At 44.8% G+C, this 18,976-nt stretch overlaps 2 protein-coding genes across 7 annotated transcripts in view; one reads left to right on the forward strand and one right to left on the reverse strand.

Annotated features, from left to right (window-relative positions):
• The first annotated feature begins 1,328 nt into the window (after positions 1-1,328).
• CBX1 (chromobox 1) lies at positions 1,329-13,902 on the forward strand. The gene is made up of 5 exons (XM_053362287.1): positions 1,329-1,542; positions 7,492-7,662; positions 8,854-9,031; positions 11,692-11,786; positions 12,514-13,902. The coding sequence occupies exons 2-5, from the start codon at positions 7,523-7,525 to the stop codon at positions 12,656-12,658; spliced, it is 558 nt and encodes a 185-aa protein (XP_053218262.1). The 5' UTR covers positions 1,329-1,542; positions 7,492-7,522; the 3' UTR covers positions 12,659-13,902.
• Positions 13,903-14,201: 299 nt separating this feature from the next.
• Positions 14,202-18,976, reverse strand: part of NFE2L1 (NFE2 like bZIP transcription factor 1) — a 33,794-nt gene continuing 29,019 nt past the window's right edge. For all 6 annotated transcript variants that reach the window (XM_053362270.1, XM_053362267.1, XM_053362269.1 and 3 more), the window contains 2 exons: positions 18,543-18,704; positions 14,202-17,440 (listed from right to left, as the gene is read on the reverse strand). In XM_053362270.1, the coding sequence (XP_053218245.1) occupies positions 16,124-17,440; positions 18,543-18,704 (1,479 nt within the window). In that variant the 3' untranslated portion in view covers positions 14,202-16,123. The remainder of the gene's footprint in view (positions 17,441-18,542; positions 18,705-18,976) is intronic.

Genomic DNA, 18,976 nt, shown 5'->3' on the forward strand with positions numbered 1-18,976 from the left:
CAAGCCAAATCCTGCACTCAGTTGTAACACAAGCTTTGTGTTTCATTGGCTTGCATGCAACTAAGCTGCGCTTGTTAAAAGCTACAATTCTGTAACCACTTTCCCCCCCAATTTTTTTTATTGATTTTAACAGATATAACATATAAAACACACAAAAGAAAGAACATTACAATACTAAAAGAAAACAAAAATAAAAACACATTTTCCTTCTGAAGTTCATTTTAAATTCCATAATTAACTGACTTCCTCAAATCCCCCCAACTGAATTTCATTGTATCACCTTGTAACAGTTCTCCAAAATCATCTTTCTACTACAATTTACTCCTTCAGTTTACTATCTTCATCTCTTTTCTTATTAACTTAAATCCATATTACTATACATTCTTATTCTAATCCTAGGCCAAGTACCTTCTAATTATCTTATATTACAGTATTTAGCTAAATAATCTTTAAATTTCTTCCAATCTTCTTGATGATCGTGGGTTCTTCCAGTCAGGTCGGCCAGCTCCAAAAACTCTAACATCTTCATCTGCCATTCTTCTACCGGTATTTCTTTAGATTTCCAATTTTTGGCTAATAGCAGCCTTGCCGCTGTAGTGGCATACAAAAATAGTCTAACATCTTTTTTGGGCAATTCCAATCCTATTATTCCAAGTAAAAAGGCTTCTGGTTTCTTAAAAAATGTATTTTTCAACATTTTTTTCAACTCATTATAAATATTTCCCCATAAGTCCTTAACCTTAGGACACGTCCATCACATATGATAAAAAGTACCTTCTTCTTCTTTACACTTCCAGCATAAGTTATCATTCGTATGATAAATCTTTGCTAATTTTACCAGGGTTAAGTACCACCTATATATCGTTTTCATAATTTTTTCTTTTAATACCATGCATGCAGTAAACTTAACCCCCTTCTTTCACATCCTTTCCCAGTCTTCCATCATTATATGTAACCACTTTCTTGAGAGTAAGCGTCATTGAACTCAGTGGGTCTAACTTCTGAGTAGAAGACGCGTATAAGGTTCTGCTTGGAACCTCTTTCAAAAAACCACATGATTAGAAAAGAAAATAGGAAGCTTTTGTTTTCGCGGCGTGTGTGTGTGTTTTGTGTTTGTGTCTGTGCAGGCCGCTTTGCTGTCCATCGCGGCGGCGCTGCGCTCTCAATGGCTACTTGCGTGAAAAGACTCGCAAGTAAGCGACGTACGGGAGTCTATTTCCAATGTCTACGGGTAGAGGAAGAAAAAAGACAACATCCGGTCCCAAAATGCCGCGGGCGAGAGGAGGTCTTGGAGGGAATTAGAAAGAGGGGCGTAGGAGTAGAAGCAGGAGCATGCGCAGTGCGTCTCGGCGGGCCGAAGGGGTTGCAGCGCTCTTTTGTTTGGCGGAGGTGGAGCGAACGCGGGAGGCCCGTTGTCCAACCGTCGCTCTGTTCTGCTTTGAAACGAGACCGGCTCGCTCCGTGCGCCGCTCGCGCCGTCCTTCTCTCTCCCGCCCGTTTGTTTTTATTTCCCCTCGTGCGTTGTTGGCGGGGCTGAAGAAGGTAAAACGGGCAGCGCGGGGTGGGGGCGCGCGCAGGGGGCCAACATCGCGCGCGCGGGCTGGACGGCCATATTGGGGGGTGCTGAGGGAGGGGGGTATTCCTGGGTGAGCGGGGGCCCCTCTTGGGAAGGGAGGTACAGTATTTAAAAATATGCGGGGGGGCTTTTCTGGGCAGAAAGGAAATAGGCACAGTGCTTTCTGAGGCGAAATACGCGAGTTCGGAGTGGAGACGGCTATGGCTCTTCCTAAGTGCGCCTGTGGGTGTGGGGTCCGAAAAGTGGGGTGTCTGTGGGGGGAGGGAAGCGTATAATGTGTGGGGGAGCTACTTCAAAAGGGGGAGACGTGAAGTGGGCAGAGCAGATGGAGGGGTGCAATGGGAGGGGGACCCACAAAATGAACCCCCGTGTACCTAAGGTGCGGCATTTGCTGGGCAGCGTGGTTTCATGTGGGAACGGGGAAATCGAGAAGGCGTTGGTAGTAAATAACGGTCCGGGGGGGAGGGGGCGTTAATGAACGCGTACAGGAAGGTGGAGAACGGTTTCCTAAAAGAAGCTATAGCGGTATCATAAACAGGGATGTCCAAATGCAAGGGCCGGTGGAGGAGCCTGTGTGCGCGCGCCCGCGCATTTTTAATAGGTGTTCGAGGAAGCTGCTCCAAAGATGACGAAGGGGGTGATGTGTGGAAGAATGGATGTAAAAAAATACTAAGGGGGGGATGGTTGCAGAAAGAAGTGTGGGTATAGGTCCGTCCGTCCTTCCCCGCCCCCGAAAGTGGGAGGAAATATGCAGAAAAGGGATAATAGGGGTGGGTTTACGTGGAGCCGAGATGGCTAGTTAAGAGGACTTTCCTCTGTTGGACAGTTAATAAGGATAGGATATTGGGGGGGAATAATTCTTCGAGAAACTAACTATGAAAGTAAAGCTGTAGCGACTTTTTCCAAGGAAGGGGATCATCTGCCCAAGGTGGTAGTGCTTGTGAAGTTGGTCACTCCTTTAGTGTAACAAGAACATTGACTGGGGTGCTGGGATTGAGGCTGTTCCTGTGAAGGAGACAGAAGTGTTTCAGAGTCTGTATTGGAGTGTAGCTGGGCTAAAATGAGGGGAAAACATAAATGGATTGTATACAGATTGTGTAATGACTAATGTGGGTAGGAAGGGTGAAATTAAAATTTTTAGGTTGGTAGGTGAGAGTTTTTATAAATTTGCGCCTCCAAACCAATAATCATAGTGCAGTATTGGAGGAAGGAAAATGGGACCATACAGCTAGGCAGTCTGGTATGTAGTGGTGATTGGATAGAAGATAAGAGTAGTGGTGAGGGTGTTAATTGACTTGGAAAACAGCCAAAATGATCACTGTTGATTCGAAGAGCGCTAATAGATAACCAAGTCGTGTGGGTGAACAGGTTTAATATTTAAAAGATAAAAAGAACTGGGGTGTACTGCAGGGAAATAACTAGGAAATTTATGATATGTGAATTTTAGTCAATGTGGATCTGTTTGTTAGAGTGAAAGGACCTCATAATGGGGTGCTATTTCGAATGTATCTAAGCAATGGTATTGTATGATGGCTCACATTGGCAAATAGTGTTGCATTTGATGAGAGAGATGTATCTATTTATTACATTTATGCCCCATGTTTCTTCCAAGGAGCTCAGGGTTTGCCCCATTTTTATCCTCCCTGTGGTAGGTTAGACTGAGAGGTACTAACTAGCTTAAGATCACATTGTGAGACTTATGACTGTGTAGAAATGAACTTAGATTTCCCGAGTCCCATGTCCAGCACTTTATTCCCTATGCCACCCTGACGTATGTTCAAGACATAAGCATGTAGACCCAATGACTTTTATTAAAAGGCTGTCATGGATAGTAATAAAAATAATAAGGGCCCTGTGAGATCAGCCTAAAGCCTACCTAGCCCAATTCCCTTTTCCCACAGTTAAGTAGCTTAACTCAATATATGTGGGAAGCCAAGAAACACAACATAAGCGCAATAGCCCTCTCCTGTTGCTGTTTGCCAGCAACTGGTATTAAGAGACAAGCAGTATATAAAGCCTTGCTCAGTTCTTACTTATTTTGCAGCTGCTGATAGTAAGTACTTCTTTCTTTCTTTCTTTCTTTCTTTCTTTCTTTCTTTCTTTCTTTCTTTCCTTCCTTCCGTCCTTCCTTCCTTCCTTCCTTCCTTCCTTCCTTCCTAATTCATATTCCTAAAGTGGCTTACAGTGAACAATAAAATATAAACCTAAAATACAAATATCACAACCTTATAAAACACTGTATCACAACCACTAAGTGGAGGATTAAAGGCTGTAGATGAGGGTGGTACAACTTTTCATACCAAGTGGGCTACAAGAGTACTTCAACATAGAACCCTGGGCTGGTTGGGGAAGCAAGGCCCAAAATTGATGCCCCTGCCCCAGCCATCATGCTGCCTTCCCAAAGTCAGATAAGCGAGGCTCTGGCAGGGTCCAAGAGCCTTCATGCCTCCTTCCCAAAGCCCAGCACCTAGGTTTTGGGAAGGCAGCTCATGGGCTGCTGGGAGGCGGGTCAGATGTTGCTGAGAGCCACCCAAAAAGGCCTCAAGGGCCATGTGTTGGACCTCCCTGCTCTAGACATTTCCCTTGATTGAAAAGTATAATTTTTGCTAGCCAGATATATCAGAATTTCCCCACTTTCCTTGCTTAAGGTAAACATGATCTCTTAAAACTAAGTGTCTGATCCTCTTACGCAAGGCTCCTTTTCTTTGTGCCGAACAAACTAAATGAAGTTATTTTTCATTCATCATACATCACAATAGTTCATTTCTTTTACAGCTTTGATACCACAGGTGTCATGCATTCATCCATTGGGGTGTTTTACTATTAAATAGCTAGTAACTACTTTGTCTTCAGTTTTCCCAGTCAGACTAATTGGACTACCCTATTAAACAACATGGGAACAGCACATAGGAGGATGCATTGGGATGTTTATAGCTACAATGCTAGAAAGGTGTTTTTAATGGAAAATACTGGAAAAGCCATTTTGAAGGTAGAAAAGTGATTAGTGTAGAAGCAGTGGGGCTATGCATAGATGAGTTTCAAAAGCATATAAACTTCAGGTCTCCTAGGTTGCATTTTTCACTTGCTACTTGATTCATACCCTTCTCAAGTGTGTTTGCAAGGCTGACTGGAGGACAGAGGAGTATATATAGGAACTAGTGTACTGTATAGGTAAAGGCAAACTTTGCATCAATAGTTCTGCTAACTTTTCCATCTGGCTTCACCCACCATTGGCATAAGGTCCCTGGAAGGGAAAACAGCCCCCAGCTGAAAGATTAACAAAGCACACTGACGATAACACCTATTCATGCAGAGGTAGCTTTGGTTTGGGGTGTTAGGGGAGGGGTAGTACCTATGGTGAATGACATGTCTTGCTCCTAGGGTACTTTGTCCAGCTTTGGGTCCCCACCTGCACTCAGCTCTCTACTGCAGCTCCTAGAAGCTCTCAGTATGAGACAGCGGCCGCAGCGACCCTCACCTGGTTTAACCAGCCAATCAAAGCCATTTCCTGGGGTGTGGCCGCTGTCTCATGCTTTGGAGGTTTGTCAACCTGGGAAGTTAGCCCATCTAGGAAGACTCTGATCCTACACCTCCAGTGTCTTGTGGGACATCTTTGGGAGAAGAAAAGGCTAAGGAGTAATCCCTACACAAATTCAGAGTGGAGTCCCTAAGACAGTTGAATGGCATCTTGTATGTCTCCTTTCGGCAACTTCTGCAGCCAACCTGGTGTCAAATGTATTGCTCTGCTTTCATTTGGGACCACATGAGCGAGGCCATGGGGTGGGGTCTTGTCATCTGGGCAGCCCAGGATCTCCATACACACTGTCTAGGCTTGTGCTGCCAATGCAGCGGTTTGACTTTGCTGGAGACACTCCTTTGCCTCTCAAGACATTCCACTTTGAGTTTGGCTCAAGGGGCCTGTAAAAGGAACTACACCACTTCTGATCAAAGGTGGTGGGAATTCTGAGGACTGAACTGAACGAAAATTTAAGGTCAGTTGAAACCCTTTTCTCCTCATAATAAAGGAACCAAAGTTAAAGGTTCTGGAATCTGAATTGTGTTGTATTGGGTAGGGTTGCCAGACAGTGGGAAGCCAAGAAACACAACATTAAATGTCTGGGAAAATCCAGACGTATGGCAACCTGTGTTGGCTGATGAGTTTTTTGCGATTTACCTTAAAAATAGTTCAAAAAACCCCATAAACTTTGTGCATGTGTGTAGGCATCAGTGTGGATAACAAAGCAGGTCAAAGTAATTGATATGGGGCATGATGAAATCTTTATAGACGACAGGCACCTTTGAAATGTTGTGTGAAGCCCATAGAGATCTCACTAAAACGCTTGATAATTGTACTGAAGCCCATGAGGAATATGAAGTCCCAGTGCTTCCAGGTCATGCTGGTTAAGAATAAAATTCCTTGTACTTGAAGATGCCCAGCTACTCCCCCCCACACCTCAGAGTAAAAAAATGATGTTTCTTCCCAACTACTTTACTGTTCCTGAGATACACTTCCAAAAATTCTGAGCTTTGGCACTGTATAGGACTAACACCAAGCTGTGCAGATCGCATGTTATTCCCCTCCTGGTGGGAAGGAGGAAAATGTCTACACAATGTAAACTGGTTTTAAACTAGTTTTAATATGGTTTTCTTCCGTAAAAGAATTTTGGAAACAGTGACTTCATGAGTGTGCCAAGATCCCAGCATTTGTGAAGGAGACAGGACTAGTTTAAGCTTCGTGAAATTGTGTTCTCTAAAAATCTTCCTTCCTCCCCATTCAGCTGCTGTTTGTGGGTCTCTTTCCCCAGCCAGCCATCCTTCACTGCAAACGAGACCCATTTCCTCTAAAACCTAGCTGTGCTTGACGGCCCCTTTTGGCTATGTTTTATCAGACCCCGACTGAGACAAGTGCATCCTCCTGCTGAGAGATGCTTTGCCTGCAGGAGCCCAGCATAGCTTTCTTTTTCCGGTAGACTGTAACTTTTCATTTCCAGAAAAAGCAAGCTGTTTAATCTTCTATGCTTGCTGGGTACCCTTGTGGTGCCTCCACCACTCATGGATGCCTTCTCTCCCCAGCACTGCCGTGCTTGCTGTGTAGTCACAAACATAGTCCTGTTGTTTCTGAAAGTGGTGGAGGGAGGATATGGTGGGAATTTTTCCTGCTGCAAGCAGAAAGGCCTGGCCTGAAGAACTTCAAAGTTCTGCAGAGACACAGTGATTCTGTCTCCTGCAGTGCCTGCTCCTTTTGGAAGAAAAATGTTAGTTTTACGGAGCTTCCTACAGTTGGTCCAAGTGTTCAGTATAGGTTAACAATGTCATAAGTTGCTTGGGCAACAAACAAATCGTAGGTTTGGCAGATGGAACATGTTGAGCACAGTTGTGATTCGTATGCCATATTTTAAAGTACCTAGAGTTGGGGAAAGCATTAGATTTTATGCAATTGCATGTTGAGGCAAGGGGAAAGTCTTAACATAAATTCCAGAAAAGGAGCCATGTATGTCCTGTTGCAGAAAAAGGCAGAACCTGATTAGCTGTCATAGGGAAGTGTTCACCATGAGGTGCTGCACCTGCTTTTTAATAATCAGTATATGTGGATCACGAAGAGTCGGACACGACTAAACAACAACAAATATGTGGATAGATGTTGTACAGCAAGGTTTGGGTCCCATTGATATTGATGGGCTTCAGCGTTTCACTGTGCTTTTGTGACTACATATTGTATCTCTTTTATTTGTGTCACTTTGCAGCTTCTGGAACATTTTTCCTACACTGTACATTTCCCTGTGTATTTTTAGATTAAAATGTTTTCATATTAAAAAATAAAATAACAAGACAGACAAAAAATTGTAAGTGTCACGGATCTCTGGTGTTGACAATTGCAGTTTCTAAAGCTATATATCTGCATTATCTCTTAACAGCCTCCTTAAAACTGCAAAGCTGGCGAGCACAATGGGAAAAAAGCAGAACAAGAAGAAAGTGGAGGAGGTCCTAGAAGAGGAGGAGGAGGAGTATGTGGTGGAGAAGGTCCTTGACCGGAGGGTGGTGAAAGGGAAAGTGGAGTACCTGCTCAAGTGGAAAGGCTTCTCAGAGTAAGGCTGCTTTCCCTTTATTTCAGCTTTGCAAACTAATCTTTAACGGTTAGTAGCCCATAAAATCAGTAGCCTCTTGGTCCACATATACTTGTGGTTAATCTCTTTGCGCACTGGTGTTGAGAGAGGGCAACATCTCTTCCGGTTTTCAAAGCCTTGCTTGCCTTGTCACCCAGGAGCTGTTAAGAAGCCTGCTTTAGGCCTTTTTTATCTTGCTCTAGGCTAGGGTGATGTGCCAGGGCTGCTGAATACCTGCGTCTTAAAAACCAGCCCAGTTTCCCCACCCCATTTCTGGTTAATTCATGGTCTTGAAATCTTCTTTTGGAATTCTTCCAGATATGAGTGGGGCTTAATTCTGTTTCTGCAGGAGGGAAAACATGTTTGAAAAACAGGTGTGGTTTTTTCCTTCCCAAAAGTACTATCTTGAAAATTCTGTTTGAGGCCCAGTTTGGCTGCAGTTTGTGAGCAAATGAATGTTTTCACGTGTGTGGATGCTTGTATGTGTTCAGAGTGCAGGTCAGCCTCAAACTGATTGTGTGCTTCTGGGCAAATAAGCAGTCCTCAGTTCTGCTGTAAGGGGTGCTTGAGGGGAAAAGTATCTAAGACTGCTAGTTATATGTAGGAGAAAGCAACCATGCCTAAAAGTATTTATCTGCCTATTTAGTGTTGAAGCTGAAAATCTGATGTGCTTGTAGAGAAGTTGCAATTTCTGCAGAAGGCTTCCAGGTCTGCACTTACACTTTTTCCTTCTAAATAATGCAAATCTGGGGTCCATCTCATTAAGTCAGAACCCAGTCAAGAATAACAGAGCTGAAAATCTGGTAGCTTTACTCTGCTCTTATCACTCCCTATTCTGTCTTACAGCAGTCCATCAGTTTTAAGTCACATTAAGTCACATTCTCAAGTTTACAACTTTAGGGTGTCTTCTTTGCATTTCCAGAAAACTTTTCAGGAATCTCAACCCACCATGTCGGGATTCTAGCAGAAATTGCCTATCATTGCAAAAATCTGTAGATTTTAAGTCTTCCCCATTCCTAGAAAAGTCATTTTTATAGATTTTGTGCCAAGAATTTACAGGTCCCATAACGAGGGAGATAAATTCTTAAAGGGGCTATTTTGCAAAATAAACTCTAGTTACAAAATACGGTATTTTGCAGTCCTCTCCAGTTGATAATAATTATATGGTTTCAGCGAAGATAACACGTGGGAGCCAGAGGAGAACCTCGACTGCCCTGACCTCATTGCGGAGTTCCTGCAATCCCAGAAAACGGCACATGAGAGTGACAAGTCAGAGGGAGGCAAGCGCAAGGCAGAATCTGATTCAGAGGATAGGGGGGAGGAAAGCAGACCAAAGAAAAAGAAAGAGGAGGTAAGGCAGATTCTCTCCATCTGTGGCCCAATGAGGATTGCTTTATGCTTTGCAGTTAAAGACAAATGAAAAAGGACTGATTGATGTTTCTGAAAGGGTAAAACACTAGCTAACAGCAGTGATCTTTATTGCCTTCTTAAAGTGAGCTACATAACTGTGTAGTGTAGTGCCTCAGCTGCAAGTGTCTTTGGGAATATGGTTGACATTCATTAGCCTGTGGTACCACTAGTGGTGTTTCTCACCAGAATTTCTGCCTCCAGCCCAGTTACCTCCCCATCAGAGAATGTGGCTATGTGTTCTTTCAATTTTGGGGATGCACCTGCTACAGTGGGAAGACTCCATTTGCTGTGTTAGTATGCTGGAAGCAAAGTGTCATGGTCCTGATTGCCTTGTTCTTGCATACAGCACTGGTGCATTTAAAAAGTTGGATCTGGTGACTTGGCTGGTGGTGGGCTTCTGTTTTCTCATGTATTTCTCTTTGTAGAGTCTGCCCTGTGTGTTGCCTTGCATTCTGTTGAATACAGCCTTTTTTCATTCTGCCTCTAAACTCTTTCTAGCCACATTATCCCTCCTTTTTATTTCAAGACAAGAGACTTCTGATAGTTTTGTGTGGTTAAGTAAAAACAGCCAGACCATTCCAATATTTTATATGTATGGGTTCTCAAAAGTTCACAGTTCTCTTCCCCACTCCCCATTGTTTGCACTATTTATCCTTTGTCTGTTTGTTTGTTTGTTTGTTTGTTTGTTTGTTCATCCTCCCTTTATTTATTGTTAATGCTTAGCACTTCCATCCCTTTTATATTGTTGCATTTTCCTGTTAGCACACAACTCTTCCTCTTCTCTTTCCTCTTCATTTCTGATTTCTTTGATTTTATAAGTTTTTTCGTGTCTTTGCTTCACACCCTCCCATTTTCAGCTGTTCCTCTCCAGCCCTTTTCTCCACATCCTCCCTTGGAAACATAACATACAGTGGTGCCTCACAAGACGAACGCCTCGCAAAACGAAAAACTCGCAAGACGAAAGAGTTTTCCGTTTTTGAGTCGTTCCGCAAGACGAATTTCCCTATGGGCTTGCTTCGCAAGAAGAAAGCCCATAGGGAAATCTCCGGGGACCTCTTTTAAATGCTGGCGGTGGGGAGCAAAGCCTTTCGCCCCCCTCCGGCCTTCAGAAGAGGTCCAGGAAGGCCGGCGGGGGCCGAAAGGCTTTGCTCCCCACCACCAGCATTTTAAAAGCAGTCCGGGATAGCAGGGAAGCGCGCTGCGCTTTCCCGCTATCCCGGACCGCTTTTAAAATGCTGGCCGTCGGGAGCAAAGACTTTCGCCCACCGCCGGCCTTCCTGGACCTCTTCTGAAGGCCGGCGGGGGGCGAAAGTCTTTGCTCCCCCCCCCCCCCGCCTGCCTTCCCGGGATAGCGGAGAAGACCTCCTTCAGAAGACCTCTGCTGTCCCGGGGGCTTTTAAAATGCTGGGGGTCGGCAGCGAAGGCTTCGCTGCCGCCCGCCAGCATTTTAAGATCGCCCCGGGACAGCGGAGAAGTCTCCGCTGTCCCGGGGGCTTTTAAAATGCTGGCGGTCGGCAGCAAAGCCCTCCTGTCCCCGGAGCTTGCGGGGCGGGAGGTGGGGAGAAGGGCTTTTCTTCCCACCGCCAGCCTTCAGAACAGCCTTCTGAAGGCTGGCGGTGGGAAAAAAAGCCCTTGTCCCCCCCCCCCAGCCTTCAGAAGAGGTCGGGGGACAGACAGTCCCCGGACCTGGTCTGAAGGCGGTTTCCATAGGAACGCATTGATTGATTTTCAATGCATTCCTATGGGAAACCGTGCTTCGCAAGACGAAAAACTCGCAAGAAGAAAAAACTTGCGGAACGAATTAATTTCGTCTTGCAAGGCACCACTGTAATTTAGCTAGGGCTTACCAAAATGTAGCTCTGAAATCTTTCAATGCCGGAGCTTTGTTCTGGAAGATACTTTGTAGTAATATGAAGATTATTCTCAGCAAATAATTTCCAGGAATGGTTGAGCCCAACACCTCTCCTCAGCCGAGGAAGAAACCAGAATGCAACAAGAGCAGGTTCTCTGCCTCACTAGCATACTAAGTTCTTGCTCTAGCAAGCAAGGCAGTTGCTTCAGTAGTGCTACACAAATATTTTATGGTAGATTAAAAGTGGGAAAGATTCTGGAAGGTGATGGGTGTGGTTTTTGTTTGGAATGAGCTGTTTAAAATTGCAATGCCAAATAAGAAACCCTTTGTCTTAAAACCTCCTTGTTTAATATGCACTGTAGAGCAGTGCCATATTATAAAGAGCTTGAAACTGATTAAACTGGTAGCATGTACCAGAGAGGCTTGAATAATACTTTTGTGAGTATGCTAAGAATTCTTGCTGGAGATCTAACACTTTCACAGATGTAGAATTAATGGGATTCTTAGGAATTGCAGCAGCTCAAACAGCTTTAAAACTAGTTCAAATCTCATAGTATAATTATGCACAGACAAAGCATCTACATCATGTCACTCTTGACTTGGATATCCCCTCCCACAAAGTAGGTCACTGGAAAGGCATTTTCTGGCAGTTGTTTTGCCTCTGCATAACACCAAATAAAGTTCAATGTCTGTTTTCTCTGTCACCCTTTAAAGGCAATAATCAGAAACCTTTCCAATTCTTTAATCAGGCTGAGAAGCCTCGAGGCTTTGCAAGAGGGTTTGAACCAGAGCGGATTATTGGTGCCACAGACTCCAGTGGAGAGCTCATGTTCCTGATGAAATGGTAAGCCTCTTCCTTTGTCTTTTCTCCCTTGTGCATCCTCCATCAGAGATTAGAATCCAGATGTTGAATTTTTGGGAATACAGCTACTTATTGGTGTGAGTGTCTGTAATGAGATCAGGTGGCAAGACCATTGGTTCTCTAACATTTTTAAAAGTTTAGGATGGGGCTAATTATCTTAGCTGCAGAATGCTGTTACTATACATTCTCATCACTTTGATGACCTCTTGCATTTTGATCTGCTTTTTAGTTCCTTGCAAGTGATTTATATGAAACTTGGAATCTGCTTTCTCTGGTGTGTAAGGTTCAACTGTCTTTTACTTGCAAGCATTCTGAGGTCATAACAGGAAATAACTAGCTCTTGCAACCCATTCCCACAATCCTTCCATGCCTTGAGGAAGGATTGTGTGAATCAGGCAAGTAGATGTATGCTTATAAATCGTATTTTGCATTATAGGCATCAGGATTTGTGGCCAGTGATTCTATGAACTGGCAAGTGTTAAGGTATCTCAGATTTGTATTATCCTTCTGGACAATAATCTTCGGTGTGCTTATGCATCAATAGCAAAGCCATGCATTAAATTCACAGTATTATCCAGAGCTTTAAGATCACATGACCCCAGACTCAGCCATATGCACACACATTTGGCAGAAATGTTAATGCTAGAATGATAGCTTCATACCTTCTATTTGGGATCAATCCCAAATTTCCCACCTCTTGGTTGTACAGGAAGAACTCTGACGAAGCTGATCTGGTCCCTGCCAAGGAAGCAAATATCAAGTGCCCGCAGGTGGTCATCTCGTTCTATGAGGAAAGGCTGACATGGCACTCCTATCCATCAGAAGATGATGACAAGAAGGATGAGAAGAACTAACCTGCCTCCCCTTCTGTCCCTATCCTTCCTATGGCCGACTTTTGTATTAAATCATCAAACTGTGGGTTTGAACATGAGTGAGAAAGTGAAGAGGCGGCTGTGGAAGATGCTCTCTGTAGAAACCGGACAATTTCTATGCCCCTGACAACTAGGTGTGACAACACGCTGTCCCCTTTCTTATCATATATACATGAGGAAAGAGGAGAGAATTGGTGAGTTCCCAGCTGTTCTTTGCTTTTGGGGGGGGGGTGAAGCAAAAATAACTAAAAATAATAGAGTTGGAACAGGCTGCCAAAAGGGATAGCAGGCAGAGGCTGTGTGTTCTTCAGAGACCATCTCTGTGATCTACAGCCTTACTCCCCAATAGTGTTAATTGCATTTTTACAGATTAGCATGCATGTAGTTTTTCTTTCTTCCTTTTGCTATTATCGGTGTATCGTTGGGGTGGGAAGGGAGGGTGCATTCTGATTGATTTGGGGAGGGCCAGTTCATGGTATCTGTATCCAGAATTGCAATTCTTACAAAATACATGCCTCCTGCTGCAAGTGGAATTGATGACTCCTGCAAGGCTGGAGCTTATGTGTCTAAGTGTTAAAAGTTACAATTTGATTGCAACCATGAATACAGTCACCTTCCAGAATTATTACTGCGGGAATTGGAAAGGAGGCAGCTTCTTCATATTTTGCCCTCTAGTCATAGTGAGGGCACTCTGCCCCCAAACCATGTGACAATTTTTTTTAGTACCTCTGCATCTTTTTTCTTCTAATCAACCAGAAACTGAGGGTTTTTAGCCTCTCTCTCCCCCCCCCTCGCTGTATGTATGTGGCATTTTAGACATCCTTTTAATTAAGGGGAAGGAAAGTAGGGGTGAAATCTACCCCCTACAGCACAAGGTAGTAGTAGGTTTCAGAATATTCTGTAAACAACTATCTTCTGTTCAGACTTGGGCATTTATGATTGCTTCCCTTGCTCTAGTCCTACCCATTTCATTTTTAAGCTAATGATACTTTGTTCTTCCAAAGGACAATTTTACCTCTGACATTCAAACACCCCACAAGCCACTGACCCCCCCATTCATCCTTTGTGTGGGGGGGGTGTGGTATGTACGTAGAAGTGTACAAACCTTTTTTAAAAAAAACAAAGCATGGTTAGGTTTCTGTGAAAATGTTGTCTAAAACTCAAGTGTTTGGATTTTAACTTCATACTGAACTGTCTTTTTGTCTCAATAAAACTTTAGATTTATAGTCCTGCTCTTTTTCTTCTTCATCTGGTCCAGGCCTTCCTTGAAAATATTCTACAATACAAAGTACTGAATTGCAACTAGAAAATATTGCAGGAATAAGTGATATGCTGAACTGACAAGTATTGCAGGGGAAATGCAGTATGTTATGGGGGAGCATGGCCGGTACATAAAGTCAAGAGAAGGCACATTCCCTCGGTCATTGTAATGCTGAATTTGGTGAGCCTACCTTTTATCACAACACAGGGCTAGGGGCTACCAAGAAAAGTGCAGAAAATTAAAGACACCAAACAAATCCTCAAATAGTGAATAAGCCATTTTATTTTTGTCCTGTGCTCATACACTCTCGCTCCTCTCCCCAACAGGTCATAGAAACCATTCAAAATAAAACCTCTACAGAAAAAAATAAATTAACACATGCACACATCAGGGCTCTATCCTCCAGCAACCCAGCCACAGTTCCAACACATTTTGTGCTTCAAGTTTCATGCTGTCAAATCACAGAAGCCTGAGAGGTGGGAGAGACTCACCGATAGTTTACTTCCCCTCTCACCTTTTATATTTTCCTTGTAAGAAATCATGGCCTTGAGAAAAACAAGATCATATAGAACATATGGCTGCAGAAGTTGCCTCTATTACATACAGTGCTTCATACCCCCACAGTTCTCTGGAGGATGCCCATTTCAGTGCTACGTCCTCACACGCCATCACATACACAGGACTGACTGGGGAAAACCAAAGCCATTTAGCTCATCAGATGCTGGTAAAGTCAATAATACTCCCAGCTGTGCTATACTGCAAATTAAACAGCTTCGAGGATTGCCTCGGAGCTTGAGGCCAGCTGTGTTCAAGGCACTACCCTCACCCTTTGCCTTATTTTTTTTTAAGGAGGGGGAAAGGGGGAAGTTGGAATGACACCACCCAAGGACAGAAAAGAAACCAGCTGTGGAATCACAGTTTAACACACCGAGTCTTAATGGCAGAAATACCTTTCAGCAGCTTTGATCATCTGGGGGAAAACATCTCTCTTCTCTCCTTCCTGCATACCACAAATCCATTTTACAGCCCTATGGGAATGGGGAAACACAGGCGCACACAAGTCCTACAGAAATAAATTAAAACCAAAGTGCCCATTAAGAAAGGGGCTTGCCATAGATGGCTATTTGCTCTACACAACATGCCCACTTTATGGGGATAAAACCCATTGTGCTGTAGACCAAGTGGTGATCACACACCAGACCCCTCCACCTTGCAGCCTCCGCTAAATGAAAGTGCAGCCTTCACACCTGGCCCTCACACCCCCTTTTGTCCACAAAATGAATCTCTTCAAGCCAAATCAGTGAGAAATGTCAGCATTGTAGCATGCAGTTACCATGCGCCATCTTGTAATGTACCTTGATGGTAGCCCAGTATAACACTGGCTCCTCACTGTGGGCAGTGACATGCTTAGTGAGTTTTGAATGGAAGAGAGGGGCGGTGGAAAGATGCATCACCATAGTAATTCTATTAACCCTTTCCACTCTCACCATTCCAACCTTTATGGCAGATTAACTCAAAGTCCACCCAAAAGGCTGTACTTGGTAACTCCTTGCGTGGAGATCTCTCCATTCCCCCGAGCTGAAAAGGGTTAAGAAAAATCACCCTTCTCCCCTAAACAAACACAACTTAATGTGTTCCACCTGCACTTACATATACATACAGATGTAGGAAGGGATGGCGGCTATGTCATGGGATTCAGTCATGTTGTCAAATCGCGCACAACTGATGCCAAAACTGGTTCGAAAAAAACAAAACCAGCTATCTGAAATATCGAAGTTTGAAGGCGGGGGGGACTTTAAGCCTGCTCAGTCTGTCCACTTAACCTTTTTTTCCTTAAAAAAAATATCCAGCTTTAACAATTCAGATTTTCTATCTTCTGCCAAGACTCACCCCCCTCCCCACACACATTATGCCAGCTTGTCCCCCCTCCCTCAACGTTCAATAATGGGTTCCAGGCTGCTGGGGGCACAGGTCTTTCCCTACATGCTTTGCCATTCTGCCTCTCAAGACTTGTAGGCCCCCGCCCAGCAGTCTGTTCCTATACACTGACTGGCAGCTATCATGGTTTGAGAAGATATATTGGATAAGAAGGCGTGAAAGTTCCTTCAAATTCTTCGGGGCTCAACCCTTTCTCCAGGATGCAGTTTCTGCAAGTTTTGCACTCTCCTGCCAACATTTATCACCTCTCACTTCCTCCTGTCTTTCTGTTTCCTCTCTTGACGTCTGCCCTGCTGGTCAGCCAAGGAGCGTGGTATTAGGATAACACTACCATTACTGGCGTACTGTAGGGCATACTGATTCGGGGAGTAGGGCTGGCCATTTTCATCACGCAGGCGGCCAAATACCTCCTGATAGAGGTTCTGCACCTTTTGCTTCATCTGGCGAATGGACCTGAGAAACTCCACCTTCTCCCTGAGCAGCTTTGACTTGTCTCTCTGCAAATCCTCTACATCCCGTTCCAAGTTGAGGATAGTGTCCAGCTTTCTCTTACGACAGTTCTGGGCAGCCATCTTGTTCTTGCCCCGTCTCCGGATGTCCCGGATTAAGCTCAGCTGGGCCTCACTCAGTTGGTACTTGGAGAGGAGTTCATTGAATTCTTCTACAGGCAAGTTGATGATCTTCTCGTTGGGGAAAGGGATCTTCATGGCTCGGGCCCGGTGCTCATCTCGGCTCATCTGCTTATCCAAGAAGTCTGCCTGTTTATCCTTGGCACTCTTCTTCCCCATGGTGGCTGGCTGGGGCTCGTCAGTGTCTAAGGTCCTGGGGGCCATGTTGTAGGTGTGATTGTGACCTACATGCTCCAGATAAGGCAGATATTGCAGCTGAGAAGGGTTCTGGTAGCTCATACGACAAAACTTGCTGTACTCTGGCTGGTACCCAACTGCCCCTTCTGCATCTTCAACGTCCACATTTTCAGAGTCCGAGTTGTAGCCCACAGCACCTTCCTCAGAAAAGGAGGAGGAAGCTGAAGATGATGACGACGATGCTTCTGAGCTGCTGAGAGAAGCAGGGCTGTGGCTCGAGTCCAAGGAGAGCCCAGAGTCGGAATCAAATTCTTCCTCCAGGCGGGAAGCCTGCACTGGGTTGAAGCCTTCTTCAGTGGCCAAGTCCATCAAGCTAATCTCATCTAGCATAGCTTCATCAAGGAGTCCCCCAAGAGGATCTGGCAGCTCAGGCCCAGATGTTTCGTTTACAGTGCCATTTAACTGGGGAGGGAAGAAGATCCCACTCAGGTTGGTAGAGCCAAATGTGGTGTTGAAGCCAGTGGAGTTGTCAGGAACCAGCTGCAACAAAGCTGAGCTGCCAGCTACTGAGAGGCTCTCCATCTCAGAGCTGAACAAGGAAGCAAAGTCTTGTGTACAGCTGCCCAGTGACGCCTGATGCAGGCTGACATTCTGGTTGATTGGGGTGGATGGAGCAAGGCTGTAGTTGGCATTCAGAATGTCTCCACCTGTGCTATCGTACAGGGTCCCTGCAGCTGCTGTGCTGTTCACCTCCATACCCTGAAAAGGGGAAAGAAACTTTTCAGACTCTAGGTGTCTCTATTTTCCTCCTAGAACACTACTTGAGTAAACGGGTACACAAAACAAGTCCTCCAAAGAGGACCCTGTGAGAGCACAAAGAAAACTAAAGAACCAATCATTCAGAAGTTTTAAGTACGTTAGCATGAAGGGAACTCACTTCCCTTCCACTTGCACGTGTGGAGAACTGGGACACGGGTCTCTGTTTGCAACAAATCAGGAACTTGCATAACAATGCAGCATGCTTGCTAGCAACTGTGCCCTATCTACCAAAGCCAGGTCTGCATCCTGCATTACTCAATACTCCTCTGTAGCTAGCTACCTAGTTATTGGGGTGGGTCCAGGAGGGGGTGGTGGAAATGGCTCCGACCTGAGACACACCACTGATAAATCTTTTTGTCTCGTATAGGAACCAGACAGCAGACAAACATTCAGAAACTGATTGTTCTTAGACAAAATCAGGCCATCTGAAGAGTGTCATCTGACCACCAATCTGGCAGCTCAGAGGTGAAAAAACCAGGGTCGGGAGCAGTGGCTGTGCAATTTGTGGAGGAATTTATTTATTTTTAAAAAAATCAATACCTGGTATGCAGAGAGGCAAAACATTTCCCCGCAAGGATAATGAATAGGCTGCATGCATCCTGTGACAGAGATGCTAAGGGTGGGAAAAAACTGTCCCCATGTTGTAGTGGCTTATTACGACCCTGAAGAGAGAGGTGTCTTTTGTTTGGCCCTTCCCAGGGGACCGCTGCCCTGCTATGTTGCAGGCAGTCACTTGGTACAGTGTGTGCACTGCTTTTGACGACTCTTGAACTAGATGGTCACCTAACTCTGCAGCTCTGGTTTCCCATTTGCTGCAAATTCTTCTAGGCTCCTGCCTACTGTTATGGGAAAGATGGTTGCAGCAGCAGCAGAAAGATCATTCTTCTACAGAAGGAGAAATTCACAAAACAGAGATGTTAACAACCTTCACATTTGCCTGAAACCTAGCAAAACACTAAACAGTGGCATGGTAAACCCACCTGAAGAGAAAGCAGAGGAGGACCTAGAAAAATAAACAAGGGTAGAAGCCAGCCTTCCTCACCTGCGTTTCCATTATAGACATGAGGTCCTGCCACTGCTGCTCCAGGTCGAAGGGCAACTCTGTCCCTGTTAGTAGGGGAGACAGAAGCCCGTCTGGCACAGTGGAAGGCCCGCTCTCACTCGGCAGAACTTCAGTTAGGCTGGGGGCATCTGCAGCTGGAAACTGAAAGCAAAACACCTTTCAGTCATGGTAGACATGTGGCAGTGAAGTGTCATGTCAGCAACAAATCATTACTCCCGCTTCCTCTCTGCATGAACTTCTGATACAGACTGTAACAGCCATCCCCCACTCCCAAGGTTCCCTGCAACCACAGTATTAGGGGCTTTAAAGCATTTGCAGGGGCGGGGAGGGGTGGCATTCTCACCACTTCTTTCCTGCTAATCTACCTGGCCTTGTGCCTGGAACAAGAACAAGCTTTTCTCTTCATTTGGAAG

The sequence above is a fragment of the Podarcis raffonei genome, chromosome 13 (assembly GCF_027172205.1).
Source record: "Podarcis raffonei isolate rPodRaf1 chromosome 13, rPodRaf1.pri, whole genome shotgun sequence".
Taxonomy (NCBI): Eukaryota; Metazoa; Chordata; class Lepidosauria; order Squamata; family Lacertidae; genus Podarcis; species Podarcis raffonei.